The sequence below is a fragment of the Macaca fascicularis genome, chromosome 6 (genome assembly GCF_037993035.2).
Source record: "Macaca fascicularis isolate 582-1 chromosome 6, T2T-MFA8v1.1".
Lineage (NCBI taxonomy): Eukaryota > Metazoa > Chordata > Mammalia > Primates > Cercopithecidae > Macaca > Macaca fascicularis.
This window is the reverse complement of record NC_088380.1, coordinates 164,351,069-164,371,365: the sequence shown is the minus strand read 5'-3', so window position 1 is coordinate 164,371,365 and position 20,297 is coordinate 164,351,069. Positions and strand designations below refer to the sequence as shown.

The window sequence follows — 20,297 nt, the reverse complement described above, 5'->3', positions numbered from 1 at the left end:
GAAAACACAGGGAAGGCACCCGAGACAGTTGTTGTCTTCTTTGGCAGGTCCAGACTTTAGGCAGATAAGGGAACTTCAGAGAACAACTTCATCCTGTGCTTTGGGAGAGACGAAGGATTGAGAGACAGGAGAGCGTGGGGAAAGGTCAAAGAGACGTGAAGCCTTCTTTAGTTTAATGTGTCAAAGTGCCATATCTTGGGATATTGGTTTCTGAACCCCAGTACTACTTATAACACGGCAAAGGGTTCAGCTGAATTGCTGTGATATTATGATATATATGTATATTGGTTTTCATCCATGTTTCCTGGCTCATAACTCCCATAGCCCTTGTTATAGTCTTTGGTTGTGATATTGGGGCACTTTAGGTCTCAGAAACAGGTGTCAGGAAACAGAATCTGACCTTTTTCTGCCCTTCCTTCACCTGCCTACAGCAGGACTATAATCTAATTGTGGGTCACAGACTCTCACTGCAGAGAGGAGCCTGCCCTATACTCTTTATTTTTTACTTTTAATATATAGAATGCATCATGAATTTTCATGTTATCCTTGCACAGGAGCCAGGCTAATCTCTATATCTTTCCAATTTAATAGACGTAGTGCTGAAGCAAGCTGCCCTATACTCTTGAGGAAGGAATGTTGCACAGAGAGGTCAAGAAGAATCTGAAGACACAGGCCTTGCTGGGTTTATGTAAACAAGTGCTTCCCTGAGTTCTGTGAGCTGCTCCAGTAAATTAATTAAACCCAAAGAGGTGTCCTGGGAACCCCAATTGGAAGTCAGTCGGTCAGAAGTTCTGGAAGCCCAGACTTGTGACTGGTGTCTGAAGGGGGCCCAATCTTGGAAACTGAGCCCTCAACCTGTGGGATCTGATGCGATCTGTAGGTGGGTAGTGTCTGAATTGATTGCTGCTTGGTGTGTGGGGAAAGCCCCCACGTCTTTGATCACAGAAGTCTTCTCTGTTGATTGTTGTTGTGTTGAGTGAGAGAAAAGGAAAAAGCACTTTGAGTTTGTGTTTTCTCCACCACCAATTGTGTTCTAGTGTTTTGTGGAAAGTAGAAATTGCAAGTGATGAACTTAAATATTTAGCGGCAGAGATTTCCAGAGTGTTGAAGATGAGGCCTGGCTTCTCCTTGGTACTTACGTAAAATGTGAGTGGACGGAGATAAATGGAAGGAATTGCTAAGCAAAAAGGAAGCAGAACTTGAAGATTTGGAAAATTATCGGCCTATTCATCTTGTAAAACATGAAAAAGGATTTTCTGGAGAGAACACTAAGGGTGTGGATGGACAATAACCCACGGAGCTAATCAGCCATCTCATTAGAAGCTAGAAATAGAGATGGGTTTTACCAGCAAAGACATTGCCAGTTTAGACCAAAAGGAGTAAAGACAGGATGAAACAAAGGAAGGCTTTTAGAATTTTGTTCTATAGGACAGGATAATACCGCTTGCTTCATTCTTTAAGAAAAATGATTCACAGATCATCAGGGTTGCCACTCCCACCACAGCGGGCTGCTGGGGAGGTAGGGAGTGAAAGAGTGGAGTCTCCTTCTCTTAAGCAGGCCAGGCTGCCCCTGCCCAGTGCCTTGGGGTAGGGGACTGTGGCAAAGAGCTATGGTGCTGGCCACTGCCTAGTGCTGTGGGGGGTGACACTGCTGACCCGGTGGGCCTACAGGGCAGAACATCCAGCCAAAGAGGATTGTTGAAGAACTTTAAGATCTGATGGAATTTGCCTTGCTAGATTTTGCACTTTTGGGGACCTGTCACCTTGTTCTTTTCAGCATCTCTCTTTTGGAATCAGCACGTCTATCCTATGCCTGTCCCACCACATTGTATTTGGAAGCTGAGAGGAATTTTGCCTCAGGATGACTCAAACTTCAAGTCTCACCCATATCTAATACAGATGAAATTTAGACACTTCAGACTTAGAATTAACGCTGGAATGAGTGAAGATGTTTGGGCTGCTGGGATGGGGTGAATGTATTCTGCATGTGAGAAGTGTAAAAGGAAAATAAATCTTAGGACCCCCAAATCACTAAGCCAAGGGAAAAGTTAAGCTGGGAACAATGTCAGGCAAACCTGCTTCCCATTTTATTCTTTTCTTTCTTTCTTTTTTTTTTTTTTGAAATGGAGTCTCACTCTGTTGCCCAGGCTGGAGTGCAGTGGCATGATCTTGGCTCACTGCAACCTCCACTTCCCCGAGGTTTAAGCGATCTCCTGCCTCAGCCTCCTGAGTAGCTGGGATTACAGGTGCGCCACCACGCCCCGCTAATTTTTTTGTATTTTTAGTAGAGACAGGGTTTTGCCACATTGGTCAGACTGGTCTCTAATTCCTGACCTCAGGTGATCTGTCCGCCTTGGCCTCCCAAAGTGCTGGGATTAGAGGCATAAGCCACAGCGCCAGGACACCATTTTATTCTTAAATAAGATAGCTACAAAGGTAAACAGCTCTATACCTTCCTCACAATTTTCACACAAGGAAATTCCTTGTGGACAAAGGACAGACAGAACTTAAAGTCATCCCTCTGAGGCTCGCGGGAAACAAATGCATATCTGATTGCTTCTTCTGCCCTATTGTTTATGTAAAAATGCAGATTCACTGAGCTAGACTAAATTGTGTATTCAGCGGAAGGTTGATCAAGGACTCAAAAGAACGTAACCTCTTCTGTTTCTTATCTACTTATAACCTGGAAGCACCACCCCTTCTGTAGCTTGGAGTTTTCTCACCTTACCGGACCCGGAAGCAATGTACATCCTACACATATTGATTGATGTCTCATGTCTCCCCAAAATATATAAAAGGAAGCTGTACCCCGACCACCCTGGGCACGTGTTGGGACGTCCTGAGGCTGTGTCACCAGCACGTTCTTAACCCTGGCAAAATTAACCTTCTAAATTGACTGAGACCTATCTCACATATTTTGGGTTCACAGAAAGATACAAATTTTACAGCAGCTGGAGGAGACTAACGGAGTCCCAAACGACATTAATGGCCAGAACCACATCTTTTATTTCCCTCATGGGTGCCCATGAGTAGGGTTTGATAGACCTGCCTATCCATCATCTTCAGGAGTGCCTCGCCCTCTCTGACACACAGCACTTCTCTAGTCAACCTGGGTTTGACTAAAGAGGCTCAGAAAAAGGGTGAGGTTTGAGACTGGGTTTCTAGAATGAGGTTTTGCTAAAACTTGCTAAGGGATCTTAGGCAAGTCATTTCTCTCTCATTATCAGTTTCCCCACCTGGAAAATAAGGTGTGTTGCATCAGGCTCTGGAGTTAGACGGATGTGGGTTTGAATCCAGGCGCTGGCATTAGCTGTGTAACCTTGGACAAGTGGTTTAGCCTCTCAGGTTTGATTTCCTCATTTCTAAAACAGGGATAGTACTAGTACCCACCCCATGGGATTATTGGGCTAATGAAAAGAGATAACGTCTGCAGAGTCCCTGGATAATAAAAGTTATTTTCTTCGATTAAATAAGTGAATATGTGTAAGGTGCTGAAGACAGTGTTTGACACAGCGTTTTATCGGTCTTAGCTATCATGATTTTCTTATTCTAGTACATAGCAAGTCCTCAATAAGTAACAGTAATTATTATTATTTTTGGTTTCACCTCCCTGCGTTTCCCTCCAAAACCCTAACTATCCCCAATTCTGGTTTTCTCCCCCAATGCAGCCCAAGGGTTTTCACGTCCCAGTGCGATTGTCTGGGCTGTTTCCTCCGCCTGATGTTCCATTTCTCCTCCCGATCTCAGATGTCTTCTCCTCTGGGATTCCTCTGGTCTTCACCACTCCCTCCTCCCAGGCAGAAGGAATGGCTCCTGGATTTGCGTCCTGCAAAAAAAAAAAAAAAAAAAAAAAAGTCCATAGAGCGCTTAGTTCTTTGTGCCTGGTGGTTGGGTTAACTCTTTCTGAGCCTGCCTACAAGAGTGGCGGCCTCTGGGGCACGGCACTGGGTGAGTCTCCTCTGAGTGTCACCCAAGGCGTCTGGCACAGTGCGGGACAGTAAACGGACCGCTGTGCGGAGAGGGGTCCAGTTTAACTCCTAGAAGCCCGAGTCCCCGACCCTCTACGGGCCGAGTCCACCACGAATCCCTCCTCCTTGGGGGCTCGGATTCTCCCTTCCCCGCGGTCTCCCTCACCTGAGCCAGCCCTGCTCCCCCGAGTCTCGCCAGCTCCTCCCCGGCCGCTCCCTCCAGCCCCCTCCGGGCGGGAGCCTCCCCTCCTCCATCCCCTGGCGGAGCCCCGCGGGGCTGGGGGCGGAGCGTCTCGGCTGAGGGCTGGGAGCCGGGTGGGGAGGCGCGGGGCGAGCCGGGGGGTTCCAGACGCGCCTCCACCGCCGCCGGGCCGGAGGCAGGCATGGCTGAGGGCGTGTGAGCGCCGAGCGCTGAGGGCCGCCGCCACCATGCCAGGGGGCGCAGGCGCCGCCCGGCTCTGCTTGCTGGCGCTCGCCCTGCAGCTCCTCCGGCCGCGGGCGGCGCGGGAGCCTGGATGGACAAGTAAGTGGCCAGGCGCTGGGAGATGGAGGCTGGGTGGCCCGGAGATCTGGGTGGCCCGGAGACCTGGGAGTCGCCCTGCGGGTCCGGAGCGCTGGGACCGCGACCCCTGCGCCTCCCGCAACTCTGCGGGGCCTGTGCCCCCGCCGCCTCCAGCCTGGGAGCCCGGGCTTTGTTCCCACGTTGTGCGCCCTGGGTGGTGGCGGAGGTCGGGGAAACCTGGCACAGCCAGAAAACAGCGGGTCGGTTCAGGGGCTTGCCTTCCCCTCTCGCCTTCTCCTTCCTCTGTTTTTCTGCTTTTGGCTTCTCTTTCCGCCGTTCTCGCGGCTTATCCTCCTCCGTTTTCTCACGGTCCCTCGTGTCCGCTCCGCCTCTCTCTCTGTCTTTCTCTCTACCGCCCGCTGCACTCGCCAGCGCAGAGCATCCCGAGCGCCCTGCCCATGTGGCCTGGGAGCGGCTTCCTGGGACCAGGCTCGGTGCCTGCCACACTGGTGGGGTAGGACATAAAATGCCCGCGGGAGACTGTGGTGGCTTTGGCTGGGGGATGGCTCGCTGGGTATCTCCAGCCGTACACTTCGGATCCCTGAGCAGGCAGGAGCCCTACCGAAGGCCAAGTCAAACGCACCCATTTCACAGATGGGGAAACTGAGGCCCACAAAAGGGAAAGGACTTGCCCATGGCCACGCTACGGGTTGAGGTCCGCGGTGGCACTGTAAACCAGGGCTCTCTTTCCACGCCAACCCGACGGCCGCCTTCTTTGGTCCTCAATTTCCCCTTCTGTGAAGCGAAGGGGTCGGACTGGATGTTTCCAGCTTAGATGCCGGGTGATGTCCGTGTTTCTCACGACTAGTTTCCCAGACACCAACCCCCTCCCCGGCCCCATCCCTCGGGGGCTCTGCGCAGATTTCGCGGAAGGAATGGTCCCGGGGGGCTGTGCCCGCGTTCTGTCATTATGACCGGAGAAGGCTTAGCCCTGGCTCCACCGCTGCAGACGGGCTGGGCTGACTCCAGACTGCTGCCTGGGGGACCAAGAGTCAGCGTTTTCAAATAAAGCGAGCACCGGCGGGGCGGGGGTGGGCTGGCTGGACCCCCGAGAGGCCTCAAACCCAGAGGCTGAGAGCTCTTCCGACAGTTTGGAACTTCCAGGGGCCAAGGTCGGGCGGTCCTCCCAAAGAACTCAAAGGAACCGCCCTTTGAGCTATTGTACCGAAGGGGAAACTGAGGCACAGGAGGTTCGAGGGTAGCACCAGGCCTGTGTCAGTGCTTAGTTCAGGAGAAAAGCATGAAGAAAGACAAGGGAAGCAAGTTACTGCTCCTAGCACAGGCGCCTTCTCTGAGTTCTGAGTCCTTGGAGACCACTTGCTGTAGAGTATCTGGGAAATAATGAAAAGTGTAAAAGAAATAAAATGATCTGCAACCCCCAAATCCACAGTTGCTATTGATATTTTTTCCCCTCCCCATTCTTTGTGTGTTCTTATGGATATATATTGATAAAATTGGAACCATACCATAAGTACAGTTTCCTGTCTTGCATTTTTCACTTCACACCATGAGCATTTTCCACATCATTAAATTCTCTGGAAAACATGATTTTAATGACTCTATACAAAGTTTTCAAAAGTTAAAAACACGACTCATACAAATGCGGCCAAGATTGATTCAACTCATTAATGAGGTAGCAAACAGGACAGTAAAGCTGATTCAGGGAGCATTAGAAAGGGGTGATACAAGCATTGGAGAAAGAATGTTGAAATCCTGTGACCCAGGACAGATGCAGAAATGGTGGATGCCCCATGAAGCAAAACCATAATTCTTGGTTTCCTTTCTTTTTTAATTTCCCTCTTTCGTTTCTTCTTTTCTTTTCTTTTTTCTTTTCTTTTCGTCTCTATCTGTTGCCCAGGCTGGCGTGCAGTGGCAGGATCTGGGCTCTCTGCAATCTCTGCCTCCTGGGTTCAAGCGATTCTCCTGCCTCAGCCTCAGCCTCCTGAGTAGCTGGGCTTACAGGCATGTGCCACCACACCCGGCTAGTTTTTGTATTTTTAGTAGAAATGAGGTTTCACCATGTTGGCCAGGCTAGTCTGGAATTCCTGACCTGAGGTGATCCACCCGCCTAGGCCTCCTAAAGTGCTAGGATTACAGGTGTAAGCCATTGTGCCTGGCCAGGTTATCTTTCTACTATGCTGAAATCACTTACATCTCTGTCAGACAGAAATCTATAGATATATAGAGATTATATAACTTCACAGAGTATAGCCTTTAATCACTGGTAAATAAAAAGTCAATGGTACATTCCCCTAGATAATGCAATGATCCATGGATGGGTCTGTTAAACAATGCTCCGCTATGACATTGAGAAGACATCTGGCTTGCTCTTTGCCTTATTTCCAAGTTTTGGAGACCTTTTCTTGACACGTACTGTGTTCCTCTTTTGTAGATTGCTTTCACTATTTTTTTACAATCATAGATATCATTTAATTCAATTAAATGTTCCATTAAATATTATAGAATTCCTTTTCGTTTAAAATAATCTAGGCTTATCAGAGCCACCAGGGCAAGGGCGATGCTTGTCTTTTTTTATTTTTTTCTCTGAGATGGAGTCTCTCTCTGTCGCTCAGTCTGGAGTGCAATGGCGCAATCTTGGCCTCCCAGATTCAAGGGATTCTCGTGCCTCAGCCTCCTGAGTAGCTGGGATTACAGGCATGCACCACCACACCCAGCTAATTTTCATATTTTTAGTAGACACAGGGTTTCACCTTGTTGGCCAGGCTAGTCTCAAACTCCTGACCTCAGGTGATCCACCCACCTCGGACCTCCAAAGTGCTGAGATTACAGGTGTGAGCCACCATTCCTGCCATTCCTGCTGTATGCTTATCTTGTTCCTCCATGAATATTAAGCACCTCTTCATAGCATGGTACTTGGCACATAGTTAAGTACTCAGAAAATATTTGATAAATATATGAATGCATTGTTTCTAATTGCCTGTCTGATGAATTGGCATTGGTCCAATGAGATTATTTTTAAAATCCATGTTGACTGCGAGTGCATTATATTGGTATTCTGAAGGGAATGTTAATAATTACTCACAATCACCACTCTAACAGAACAACTATGGCTGTCTTTTTATCACTCATATTCTGTATGATTGATGTAGTTAGTTTAGACAGAATAGATTTTGGAGTCCTCAGCCTCATTCCCAGGAGCACTACGGAGACCAGTCTGTTTAGGTGTTGGGAAATTAACATTTTATTAAGATGGTCTGCAGCCAGTATTTGAGTTCTGCAGCGCCCTGAACAAACCTCTCCTGTAGTTTACATTCTCTTTCTTGCAAAACAGGACTCCTACTTCCTACTTCCCAGGGTTGCCCTAAGCATGAAGGAGAACTGGTTTGGGAGAGAGATTTGGGAAGTAGAAAGTGGAATACAAATGCAAACTTGCCATTAGGAAGCTCCAATTAATGTAACGATGCTCTGCCAAGTAGGAGGTTGACATTGGATATTGACTTTCCACCATAAAGCTGTGAGATGGGCAGGTAGGATCATTGTCTTCAATTTACAGGCAAGAAAACTAAAGCTCCACGGGAGCAATATTCATGGGCTTGACCTCCAGAATATGCCCAGAATCCCACCGCTTCATTCCTCTCCACTGATGTCATTCTAATCTGAGCCACCATCATCTCTCACCAGGGCTCCAGCATATCTCTAGCCTGGCCTTCCTGCTTCTGCTCTCACTCTCGCCGCTCTGCCTCACCCCACCCCCATTCTCCACCATGCAGGCAGAGTGATCTTTTTTAAACTTAACACAGATCATATTGCTCTGTATTTAAAACACCCAGTGCCTTCCAAGTCTATTTATAAGAAAATCCAGACACTCCCCATGGTCTCTGCATTATCAGACCCAGGGCTGCCTTGCTGACCATATCTCATACCAACTTCCTCTTTCATTTACTAGCTACCCCCTACCTTATGCTTGTTCCTTCAACAGGCCAAGTTCACTTCTGCTCAGGCAGGGCCATTGCACTTGCTATTTCCTCTACCTGGGGCACTCTTCCCCCAAGTTTTTGCGTGGCTGCCTTCTGGCCCCTCAGGACTCAAATGCCATCTAAGTTGATCATCCTGTTTCAAATAGGCACCCCCTGCTAGATGTCTCTTTATGCCATGACCCCAACTGATTTTCTTCAGGGTACTTAGCACCATCTGAGAACACTTGTTCATTGTCTGTCTCCCACCTCTAGAAGGTAGACTTTACAAGTACAGAGACCTCATGTGTCCTATTTACTACAGTATCACCGACCCCTAGAGTGCCTAGTTCCTAGGAAGTGCCAAGAGCCTGAAATCCAGCAAGTCTTCTAATGACCCAGTGCAGGGGCAGCTCACAGACAGTGCATATGTGGCTTAACTGAGGTATAGACGTCTGGGATTCCAATGGTTTTGCATCTTGTCTTGGCAGGAGGAAGTGGGGAAGGCAGCCCCAAGCTGCAGCATGAACTAATCATACCTCAGTGGAAGACTCCAGAAAGCCCCGTGAGAGAAAAGGTAAGACTCAAAAGACCTCATTTACATTGGCAGGAGTTGACAACTGAGGTTTGGGCTACCTACTCAACTTTCTTAGAATCCCAGTCATCACTATTAGTTCTGTTTCCGGCCCATTCTATCCTCTGGGTGCCCATTTTGGATATCACAGACGGGACTTTCCTTCTTTGTATGACAAACTTCTAGAACACTTCCAAATGCTATTAGTTGAGGAAATGAAAATTCACATTAATGCTGACACAAGCTAAGTGCAAATGTGTTGGTGTCACAGAAGTCACTTAGTCTTGATTGGAATTCATTAAATATTGTCATTGTTATTTTTGCTCTGCATAATACATACTTCATTTTCTTGAAGGAATAATGTACTTGGAGAGAAAAAGGATAATAATATAAACTATTTTAATAAGAGGCAGGGTAGAGACCTAGTACTGGGGAATGTATCTTACAATCCAGTAGGCTCCCCTGGCCAGAACACCAGGGAAATGCATAGGCTTTATCAAAGAGATTGGGAACAAAACAAAACACAGTGTCCTGTTCTTGCAGAGAGGACCTGTGCATCTAGAATATTCTTTGTGGTTCTGTTTTTTGTTTTTGTGTGTGTTTTTATTTTGTTTGTTTGTTTGTTTTGACAGAGTCTCACTCTGCCGCACAGGCTAGAGTACAGTGGCATGATCTCGGCTCACTGTAACCTCTGCCTGGCAGGTTCAAGTGATTCTCATGCCTCAGCCTCCGGAGTAGCTGAGATTACATGTGTGCGCTGCGAAGCCAGGCACATTTTTGTATTTTTTAGTAGAGACGGGGTTTCACCATGTTGTCCAGGGTGGTCTCGAACTCCTGACCTCAAGTGATCCGCCCACTTCGGCCTCCCAAAGTGTTGGGATTACAGGCGTCAGCTACTGTGCCCCACTGTGATTTTGGTTATTGCAGCCCAAGTGAGACATGAAAGAGCAGGAAAGGAAGATGTGGTTGTTGTGTGCCAGTAACCAGCTATGTGACCTGCCACTTGCTGAAGTGGTGGATTTTCCTCATTTATAAAGCAGTGCTTAGAGAGAATAAGGAGAAAAGAAAGCTGGGGAGAGGGGTTGTTTTCTAAGATCTCTTTGGGTTAAAACGATTTGTGATTTATTGGGCAACATATTGGAGCAAGATTACAGCAGGAAAGAGATGTGTCAGGGAGGCTTCAGACATTGTGGCTGTTGAATCTGGAAAGATAAATGGAAAGGAGCAACGTCCAGGATCCTTGAAGCTCTGGCCAGGATAATACAGACATGTCCAAAAAGGCTCCAACTTGGATTTACCAAGGGAACCTAACAGTGTAAATTTTAGGACAGGCCAAGTGCGGTGGCTCAAGCCTGTAATCCCAGCACTTTGGGAGGCTAAGGCAGGAGGATCATTTGAGGCCAGAAATTTAAGACCAGCCTGGGGCAACATACTGAGATCCTATCTCTATTTAAAAAAAAAAAAAAAAAAAAGAAAGAAAGAAAGAAAGAAAATTAGCTAGTCCTAGCGGTGTGTGTTGTAGTCCCAGCTACTCTGGAGGCTGAGGTGGGACGATCGCCTGAGCCCAGGAGTTTGAGGTTATAGTAAGATATGGTCGCATCACTGTCCTCCAGTCTGAGTGACAATGCAAGATCCTATCTCAAAAAAAAAAAAAAAAATCAGGACAAATAAAAACAAGTAACATTTTGTCCTAAAGGCAGTGAACACATGGAATTCATTTCATCAAAAAGTAGGAGATGCTGAAAATAGCTTCAGGAAAAGTCTTGACAAATTAATGGATGGTCGTCCTAGAGCAAATTACTTTTCACAATTAAGATCTTGGGTATTGCAACCTATTCATACTGCCTGAGGAATGGACCTGCTACTTTTTATAGAGGCTTCTTTGTTCTCTCCAGATGTGGATGCTGGGCATCCTCAGGAAGGGCCTGAGAACAAAGCAGAGGACCAGATCCTGTCTTTGTTCCCAACCATTGTCTGCCCAGCATATGGGTCATTATATTCTATAGGAATAGTCAGCATAGTGCCTGGCACCATAAATATTTGTTGAATGAATAAATGAATGAATGTCAAAGAGAGAGAGACTAGAGGCTGGATTTCACTTGGGCCTCTCATTCTCATTTATGTAATTAATTCACTCACTGAACATTTTTTTCTTCACTTTTTCTCACCACTGACTTAAAGCTCACATTCATTAAACATTGACTGAATACTTATACTGTATACTAAATATTATACTAGATCTTAAGGGGAATGCAAATATAGGACAGATTTCCGATACCCTATGGAGCTGAAGATCTATTTAATCTAGACTGAAGGAGAGAGAATTTTTAAACCATCCCTAGGAGAGGGATAAATGGTGGGTCAGCTCCCTGTACTTTCTGGGAGAGGAGAGCTGATGGTGCCTCTTCTTAATACAGGGTGGAGTTTCATCAGAAAAGCTTATCAGAAAAGCTTCATAGATCCTTAAAATGCAGTTTCGTTGTTTTGCTTGAAATGCCTCATAGAAAAAGGGAGCATCCTTTTTTAAATATCGGTGCCCGAGCACCTTCCAGAATAGAGAGAATTATTTTTGGATCACCCATATAAAAATAAAGATTACTACTCCTGGTGGGGTGAGGTGGCTCATGCCCTGTAATCCCAGCACTTTGGGAGGCCGAGATGGGTAGATCACCTGAGGTCAGGAGTTCGAGACCAGCCTGGCCAACACAGAGAAAGCCCGTCTACTAAAATTACAAAAATTAGCCAGGCACGGTGGTGCGCACCTGTAATCCCAGCTACTTGGAAGGCTGAGCACGAGAATGGCTTGAACCTGGGAGGTGGAGTTTGCAGTGAGCCAAGATTGGGCCACTGCACTCTAGCCTGGGTGACAGAGCAAGACTCTGTCTCAATTAAAAAAAAAAAAAAAAAAAAGATTACTACTCCTGCTGCAGCTTATGTCTCTTTGCGGGAGGGGTGATAGTGCTTTGATTTGGGGCAGTATTCATTTTCTGTGGGGGCAGTGACATACATGGTTACCTACCTCTTGGATGAGGGAATCGCTGTAGCTCTGTTGCTATGTGGCCTTTCTTTCTTTTTTTGTTTTTGTTTTGTTTTGTTTTGTTTAGACGGAGTTTCGCTCTTGTTGCCCAGGCTGGAGTGCAATGGTGTGATCTCGGCTCTTGGCAACCTCCACCTCCTGGGTTCAAGCGATTCTCATGCCTCAGCCTCCCAAGTAGCTGGGATTATAGGCACCCGCCACCATGCCTGGCTAATTTTGTATTTTTAGTAGAGACAGGGTTTCTCCATGTTGGTCAGGCTGGTCTCGAACTCTCGACCTCTGGTGATCCGTCCGCCTTGGCCCCCCAAAGTGTTGGGATTACAGGCGTGAGCCACCGTGCCCGGTCTGTGTGGTCTTTCTTAAATGCCTTCTTGGAGCTGGGTCCCTGATGCTCAGTGTGATTGCGCGGGTCACTGGTTCAAAAAATCCATAAAGTGGCAAAGGATCCGCAACCAGAGTAGGTGTTGGCAGAGCTGAATCAGGGCATGACAAACAGAGAAGTGAATCTCTTAGTGAAAGTTATTGGTCAAACATCTCCCCAGCTTCCTACTCCGGTGGGTTTGAAATGTTCCTTCTTGAGATGAAGTAATACGATTAATTAGGCAATGGTCAGGGTTGACCAAGAGTCCTTGATCGGAACGTTCAGATCTCATTAGAGCCCTTGGTGACCTCAGAGTCTCAGAAATGCCCAAATCCTAATGCAGAGTGGGGTTTGCAGCGAGGAAGGGGAATGTGCTTAGAAGAGGTAGGCCTCTAACCAGAGGTGGCAGAATGGGTGACCTACTTCCTCAGACATGCAAGAACTAAGCTTTCAGATCAACCTTATAAGGGCTAGAAGCTCTACTCTAGCAATGACTTTTGTGGATTGAAAGGGACTTCAAGAATTTATCTACTGGGTGAGGTGGCTCACGCTTGTAATACCAACACTTTGGAAGCCTGAGTTGGGAGGATCACCTGAGCCCAGGAGTTCAAGATCTCCCTTGGAAACATAATAATACCCCAGGATCTACAAAAAATTTAAAAATATTAGCTCAGTGTGGTGGCATGCACCTGTGGTCCCAGCTACTCAGTATGCTTGAGCCTGGGAGGGTGAGGCTGCAGTGAGCTGTGATTGTGCAACTGCACTCCAGCCTGCACAACAAAGCAAGACCCTGTCTCAAAAAAAAGTTGTCAGTTCCTTAGTCCCAAAATAGAGAGCTTATGTTTAAAACACTCCAAAGAATCTGTTCTGTTTTAAATATGTAAATATCTTTTTTTAAATAAATAATTTATTTCTTCAAAAACAGTTCAGTAGCCTTAAGTTGAATTGTTGAAGCATGGAGGTTTATTATGACTTGGTTTTTAAATTTCTTTGAAATTTTCCACAATAATAAGGTAAAAAGAGATTAATAAAAGTTATTTTCTTAAACTCTGAAAGCAACTATAAAAATGTGGAAAGATGTGCAGAAGAAAACAAAATTAACTCATGATCCTGTTGCCTAGAGTAAGTATGGTAACCTTTAGGCTTACTTCTCTTTACAGTTTTCCCTTTGCAAAGTGTATTTAAATAAAACATTCAGTGTTTTATTTTGAGGTTTTATGACTAGCGATTATAGTGTACATTTTGTCAATAATTTAACAACTACTTAAAGTTGCTGCTTTTAATGATCATTCAGTGTTCTGTCATATGAATGGATCATCATTTATTTAACCATTCTCTAACAGGTTATATTTAGGACAGTTAGGTTACATTTCATTATTCATTACTTTTATTTTATTTATTTATTTATTTTTGAGACAGAGTCTTGCTCTGTCACCCAGGCTGGAGTGTGCAGTGGCATGATCTTGGCCCACTGCAACCTCTGCTTCCCAGGTTCAAGGGATTCTCCTGCCTCAGCCTCCTGAACAGCTAGAACTATAGGTGTGCACCACCATGCCCAGCTAATTTTTGTATTTTTAGTAGAGATGGGGTTTCACCATGTTGATCAGGCTGGTCTTGAACTCTTGACCTCAAGTGATCCACTCGTCTCGGCCTCCCAAAGTGCTGGGATTACAGGCGTGAGCCACTGCTCCCAGCCCATTATTCATTATTATAAGTAATAAATATCCTTCTATACAAACCTTTGCTTGTGCCTCCTTTTATTCCTTTCAAACAGCCTCACATTCCTGAGTCTAAACTTTTTTTTTTTTTTTGAGACAGTGTCTCGCTCTGTCACCTAGGCTGGAGTGCAGTGGCGCGATTTCAGCTCACGGCAACCTTCGCCTCCCAGGTTCAAGCAATTGCCTCAGCCTCCTGAGTAGCTGGGATCACAGGTGCCCACCCCATGCCTGGCTAATTTTTGTATTTTTGGTAGAGACAGGGTTTCACCATGTTGGCCAGGCTGGTCTCAAACTCCTGCTCTGCCTGCCTCAGCCTCCCAAAGTGCTGGGATTACGGGCGTGTACCACTGTGCCCGGCCGAGTCTAAACATTTTTAAACTCTCGGTGCATACTGTCATGTTATCTTTCAGAGAGTTGCCGTCGGTTTAAATTCTCAGTGGTAGGGATTGCAAGTGCCCACTTTACAGTGGGCATTGTGCATTGTGATTTAGAGTTTTAGATAACCTCTGGCACTTTGATGTTTTTCAAGGTACCTTATTATTAATTTTTTTTTTCTGGAGGTGGAGAGAGGTGGTTTATTAGTGATGTTGAACATAGTTTTTGTGCTTATCAACCACTGGTATATGTTAAGTGATCCGTTCTGGGTGTGTAGCACCTGTAGTCACCACCAAACTGCTTATGTGTAAAATGTATCTACTTTTTGGCCTATAAAACCTTAATTTGAGGATCTCTTAGTTGCTTCCTCTGAGATGATTGGGGTTTTCCAAACTAAGAGTCAAAATAAAATAAGAACACCCACTACGAAGAGGATTCCCTAGTATTTTACAAGATAATAGGCAACATGTATCATGGCTTGCCGTGTGCCGGGCACTGTGATACATTATTTATGCTCATTATCTCACTCAGTCCTTACAAGATCCCCATCAAATTGACTATTACTATCTCTGTATCATACATGAAGAAACTGAGATGTGGGGAGGCTAAGCAACATGTCTGACTTCACACAGCTGCCGGTGTCAGAGCCAGCGCTTGAATCCAGATCTGACTCTGCAGGACATTTACTGCTAGAGATTGTGTTTTCCAGTGTTTCCCTTCACTGCACCACATACATACACTTACACCACATTGCAGCCTGGAGTTTCTTCCCTATGCCTTTCAGGAGAAAGCAGATGGGGGAAGGATTTGGGTCATTCTGGGATTGAGGTCGTTTTACATGTAGGCTGGAAATGCAATTGACCTTTGCTCGTTCACTTCCTGTGGATCAATGTCTGAGCACTGTGCTAGAGGCTGTGCCTGACTCTGGGAGCCTGGGTGCCGGGTTTTAGGAACTGACATTATTTTGTTGTTGCTTTTAGCATCCACTCAAAGCTGAGCTCAGGGTAATGGCTGAGGGGCGAGAACTGATCCTGGACCTGGAGAAGAATGAGTAAGTGGACTCCTCCTTTGTCTAAAATGAAACAAATAACGTCTGTGTCAATGCCGGACGCAGGTGTCGCTGTTCTGGAAGGAAGCAGTTAATGGAGTGACCCCAAGCTCTCAGTCCTTGGTTCCTTTCAGGCAGCATCTTGCAAAGTCATGAAGCTTTCCACAGCCTCTTGACTTGATGTGAGATTGCTGGACTGCTAAATGTGTTGCTAAAATTTCCTTAGGCAGTATTTCAGGGGTCCCTGGAGTTCACTGTGGGCACACAGAGGTCTGTGTATGTGTGAGATTAAGGGAGTGGATGGACCGGAGGTCTTCGGCAGCTGCCTTACTAGCGCCAGCCCAGTGCGTGGCAGGAAATGAAGGAAATTAGAGGAAAACAGCAGAGAGGAGCGAGCAAAGCAGGGGTGTGCTGGGGCTTGGCGCCTCAGACTCAGATCGTTCCATGTGTTCTGTGTCAGCTGCATCTGAGATTTTGCCAATAGGGCATTGTCAACAGTCTCCTGGCTTCGTCGGGCCCGGCTCTTCCATCTTCCTAACCCCATTCATCTTGGGTGGTAGCCTGACTCAGAGGCACTTGTGCATTGATTGGCCATCAGACGCAGTCATATCTGGATTCATTTAAGGGAGGAGGTGAATGGGCACAAGGCATGACTATGTCTGTGGCCCATTCTTTGGCCATTCCCCATCTACTTAGCTGTGAAGAGCTCTCCTTACTTGGCCGAGGGACTCTGAAAACCTTTGGTATTTCCCCACCGACCATCCCACTTTTTGTTTTGCCACACAGACGTCGCAGATAAGGCCGCATGGCTTGGAGAGCTGCCTGTCTCCTCTTGGCAGCCTCCACAACCCCCTGGAAACCAATGAGTAATCAAATGCATCACTGCCAAGAAAAGGATGAAGAAGGACCTTCCTGTATACAAAAGGATGGGAATGACTTTTAGGCTTGGGTGGAAAGGGAGAATATAATTTATTCCAAATTTGGGCTTTTTGGGCACTTGCAAAGGAGGATGAGTGGTGTCCCGAGTATGGTTAAAATACAACTCGCAGCTTGTGCAGTGGTGATGCTTCATCCACATCCTTCCTCTGCCTCCAGGACATGGTGGCCGCGGGAAGCCAGAAAGATGGGGACCACAGTCATTTTTGTTTCTCTCCTCTTGAGAGTAAAGCCAGTTCAGGCTGTGTTTCTTCTCTCTGTTGTCCCTGGAATAGACCTGGCCAGCTGCATCCCCAGACAGTGCAGCAACTATTAGCCCTGGATTTTTCCTTGCGTTGTCTTCCTTTGGTCCTTCAAGAAAAGGCCCTTAGAGGATTTGTTCTTCAGGGGCCTGCCTTTGTTTCTCATGGCCCCAGCCTATTAGCCCTAGTCTAAGTGTTCCCTGTTGTTGCCTGTGTCTAATCTCTCCTGTTCTGCCCCCAGTAGAGCCTGTGGCCCTTCAGCTTCCTCTGGTCAGCCCAAGTGATAGTGTTGGTGTTGTGGGAAAATCTTTAGGAGTTGGTCTCTGGCCAAGCAGGAGTCCCAGGACTCAAGCCTCTCTCCTTCCCTCCTATTTTGAAACATTTGCTAGAGACCATAGGAAGTTAAAGCAGGAAGATGCCTTAGAAAACACTGAATGGAAAGATCTTAGAAGACTCTGAAATTACAGATGCAGAAATTTTGATTCAGAGAGGGATAGGCCTTTGTCCGAGGCCACCCAGCAGGTAAATGCAAGAGCTGAAACTAGGATCATGTGTATTCTTGGTGTGAGTCTGGAGTTACAGAATGTGACCCAGGGCAAATGGCTGAATCTTTTGGAACTTCAGCGTCCTTGTCTATAAAATGAGGGTAATAAGGCCAGCCTCGTGGGATGATTGTGAAGATAAATGAGGTGAAGTGCAGGAAGTGCTTGCAGAGCGCATGGTGAGTGACCAGCCACTGTTGGGATTTTTATTGTCCCACACAGGCTCCAGAGGAGAACCCGTGGCTGTGGTTCTAGCATCTGCTTTTCCGAGAGCAGCTCTCGTTTCCCATTGAGCCGCATGGGGCTGGATGTGGTTCCTGGCCTCCTTGAGTTGGCAGAAGGCAGCAGAGTTGGTAAAAATGGAAGCAGCAGAGCCAAGCAATATGACCTCACCAGGTGTCCCTGGGGGACGGCTTCCTGCTATTTTCATCCAAATTGGGCTTTTTGTTTTGAACATGTGTTAGTGAGCGGAACTCCAACTGCACACGACTTCCTAGTGTGTTTATTTCCCAAAGCCTTCTCATTCATGGTGCGTGCGAGTCCGGATTCAAAACAGCTTTGGAGTGGGGGAGATGATTTTCTAATTTTTCAAATCACTGTGTTGCAGTTTCTATAATCTCATGATATTTGGGGGAAACTAGGCCCTGGGCCAAGCCATTTCTCAGCCTCTGGTTCTCAACCTCCTTGACCAACATATTCATTTTTTAAAATCTACTGTGCCTCTGTGATAGTTCAGGCACCAGTGCAGGTACTGGGGATAAAGCTGGGAATAAAACAGTTCAGCCTTTATGGAGCTTCTATTCTAGTGGGAAGTGGTAAGCAGACAAGTGAGTGCACCGTCTGTCAGGTGATGGGTGCTGTGCACGAGACAGAGGAACAGAGGGAGTGGGGCCAGAGGAGTGTGGAGGTGGAACGGGAGCTGCTGTTTCTGAATGGCAGTCAGGGAAGGCCTTGCAGGTGAACTGATATTTGAGCCAAGACCTGAAGGAGGTGATGGAGTGAGCCATGTGGGCAGCTGAGAGATGACAATTCCAAGGAGAGGGAACAGCCACGTTCAAAGGCCCTAATAGATGATGAAGGTTTCCACTCTCCATCTGTACATTTCCCCATACACTGGATTCTCAGGTCTCCCAGGAGCAGTGAGCAAGGGCTTCTGGGACTCTGGGGGGAGGGAGAGGACCTTTTAAATTTCTTTTTCATCATCCTGCCGTGTCTGGCCTTCTCCCATCAAATCAAAGCCCACGTGTTAATGCATGGCCCAAAATAGCAGTGAGCAAGCCTTTAATGGAATTCACACATGGAGAGATTGCCAAGAATGGTGAGGATGGAAAGGCATGGGGCATGGGCCAGGAGAGGAGGGGGAACACAGCAAAGGGAGCTTCAGCTCAGGCGGCAGACACACTGAGGTGTCCTACAATAGCACGGCAGCCGGCAGCCTTTCTCTGCTTTGAAGCAACTCAGGATAAACCGATGACATCCGTGAGAGGCACACTTTCTTTTTTTCTATTGAGTGCAGGTGAGAAACTATGACCCTTTAGGGATAATCTGAGCATTCCTTTTGTGTCGGTTATTCCTGTGTTCAGATCCTGGCTCCGCCACTTACTACCTTGTAGCCTCTTTAAGCCTCAGCTTGTGCATCTGGGGTTTAATTATGGTCCCATGTCACAGAGCCACAGGGGGGATGAAATGAGATGGTACAGGTGAAGGACCTAGCAGAGTGCCTTGTTGGTATTCCAAGCTTAAGGTTGCTGTGATTATTTCTTGTTCATTGTTTTTAAATTGCCAAAGCAAATCATGCTTATTGTAAAACATGTAGCAATTCCGAATAAACAAAAGAATGAAAGTTTCCCCCCCAACAAGGAAAATCCACTGTTGTTTGGTGAGCAAACCCTGGACCTTTTCTATGCGTACAAGAACGTGCACATGAATCCTCACAGACACAATCACATACAGACACAGTCACACAGAAGCTGCTATTTTTGTTGAGGAGGGAGGAGCAGAAATGAGATTATGCCAGACATATTGCTCCAGCATTTCCTTTTTTGAACTCAATTGGATGTCATGAAGACAGTCCTCTGCTCTAATAAAGTATATATTACATTGTTTAATATTTATATACACTTGTAATCACATAATTTGCCAAGATTGGTGCCTAGCTGTTGTTTGGAGAAACTAGTGATTGAGGCAGTGTGGCACGGTGGACATAGCATTGACCTCAGAGACAGATGATGTGGAATTGGTCAACAAGCCAGCCAGCTCCCCTGAGCCTCAGCTTTCTCATCTGTGAAATGCAGATTTTGGCCCCGGATAGGCTCTAGGCTCGGAAGGCTCTTCCTGCACTACCTCTTTAAAGCACGCTGTGTGAGTAGAAAAACACAAGAGAAGTCTCTGCCCCAGGAAATTTGCTCTACTTTGGAGACATCCTGGGAAATAGTGGGCAGTGGGATAAAGGAAAAAGGTGTCCCAAATCACGGGACCTTGAAGTTGGGGATGAACTTCTAGGTCAGAACCTGGCAGTTCAGGCAACAGAAAATACAAGAAGGGAAACTACAGAGCAGAGCTTACAGACTGCTGTTTGCACAACAGATTTGAGCATTAATCCGTATTTTTTCTCCACGTTCTTCTCTCCATGTCCTGAGACTACCTCACCAACCCAGGAACCCATATTTGACAAAAACTTGTTTGCTGAAATCAAATGGAATCCTCCTTAGTTAGCTACAGGCATCCAGGGAGATGAACAGGGCTATGTGAACCCTGGCGCTGTCTCCTGTCCTTTCTTGGCTTTTTCCCAAAAGGAGGGCACACTGAATTGCTCGGCCAGATTCCTGGATGCTCACTGGGCCACATTACTAGTGAGCAGGATCACTCTATTCCAAGATCACCTTCAAAAGCAAATGAACAGCTCAACTAGTAGGCACTTTGCCCAGAGGCTCTTTGGCCATATGCTTCTGTCTTCTAGTATCTTAAACACATTCTAGGACTCTCATCTCTTGGGTAGACTGTCCTTCCTCAAGTCCAAA

The 20,297-nt window shown here is 46.6% G+C and overlaps 1 protein-coding gene, 1 long non-coding RNA gene and 1 pseudogene across 5 annotated transcripts in view; 1 reads left to right on the top strand and 2 right to left on the bottom strand.

Moving 5' to 3' along the window:
- Positions 1 to 509: 509 nt before the first annotated feature.
- On the bottom strand, positions 510 to 610 carry LOC123574239 (U6 spliceosomal RNA; annotated as a pseudogene).
- Positions 611 to 2,986: 2,376 nt separating this feature from the next.
- LOC123574145 (uncharacterized) lies at positions 2,987 to 4,884 on the bottom strand. Its single transcript, XR_010587688.2, has 2 exons — positions 4,749 to 4,884; positions 2,987 to 3,826 (listed from the first exon to the last, which is right to left on the bottom strand). It is a non-coding gene; the product is annotated as an uncharacterized lncRNA (long non-coding RNA).
- The window catches only part of ADAM19 (ADAM metallopeptidase domain 19), a 98,842-nt gene continuing 82,860 nt past the window's right edge, over positions 4,316 to 20,297 (top strand). For all 4 annotated transcript variants that reach the window (XM_073994669.1, XM_005558386.4, XM_073994668.1 and 1 more), the window contains exons 1-3: positions 4,316 to 4,491; positions 8,936 to 9,021; positions 15,490 to 15,560. Coding sequence is in view for 2 of the 4 variants with exons in the window: in XM_005558386.4 (XP_005558443.1) it covers positions 4,398 to 4,491; positions 8,936 to 9,021; positions 15,490 to 15,560 (251 nt within the window). In the remaining 2 variants the exon portion in view is untranslated. The remainder of the gene's footprint in view (positions 4,492 to 8,935; positions 9,022 to 15,489; positions 15,561 to 20,297) is intronic.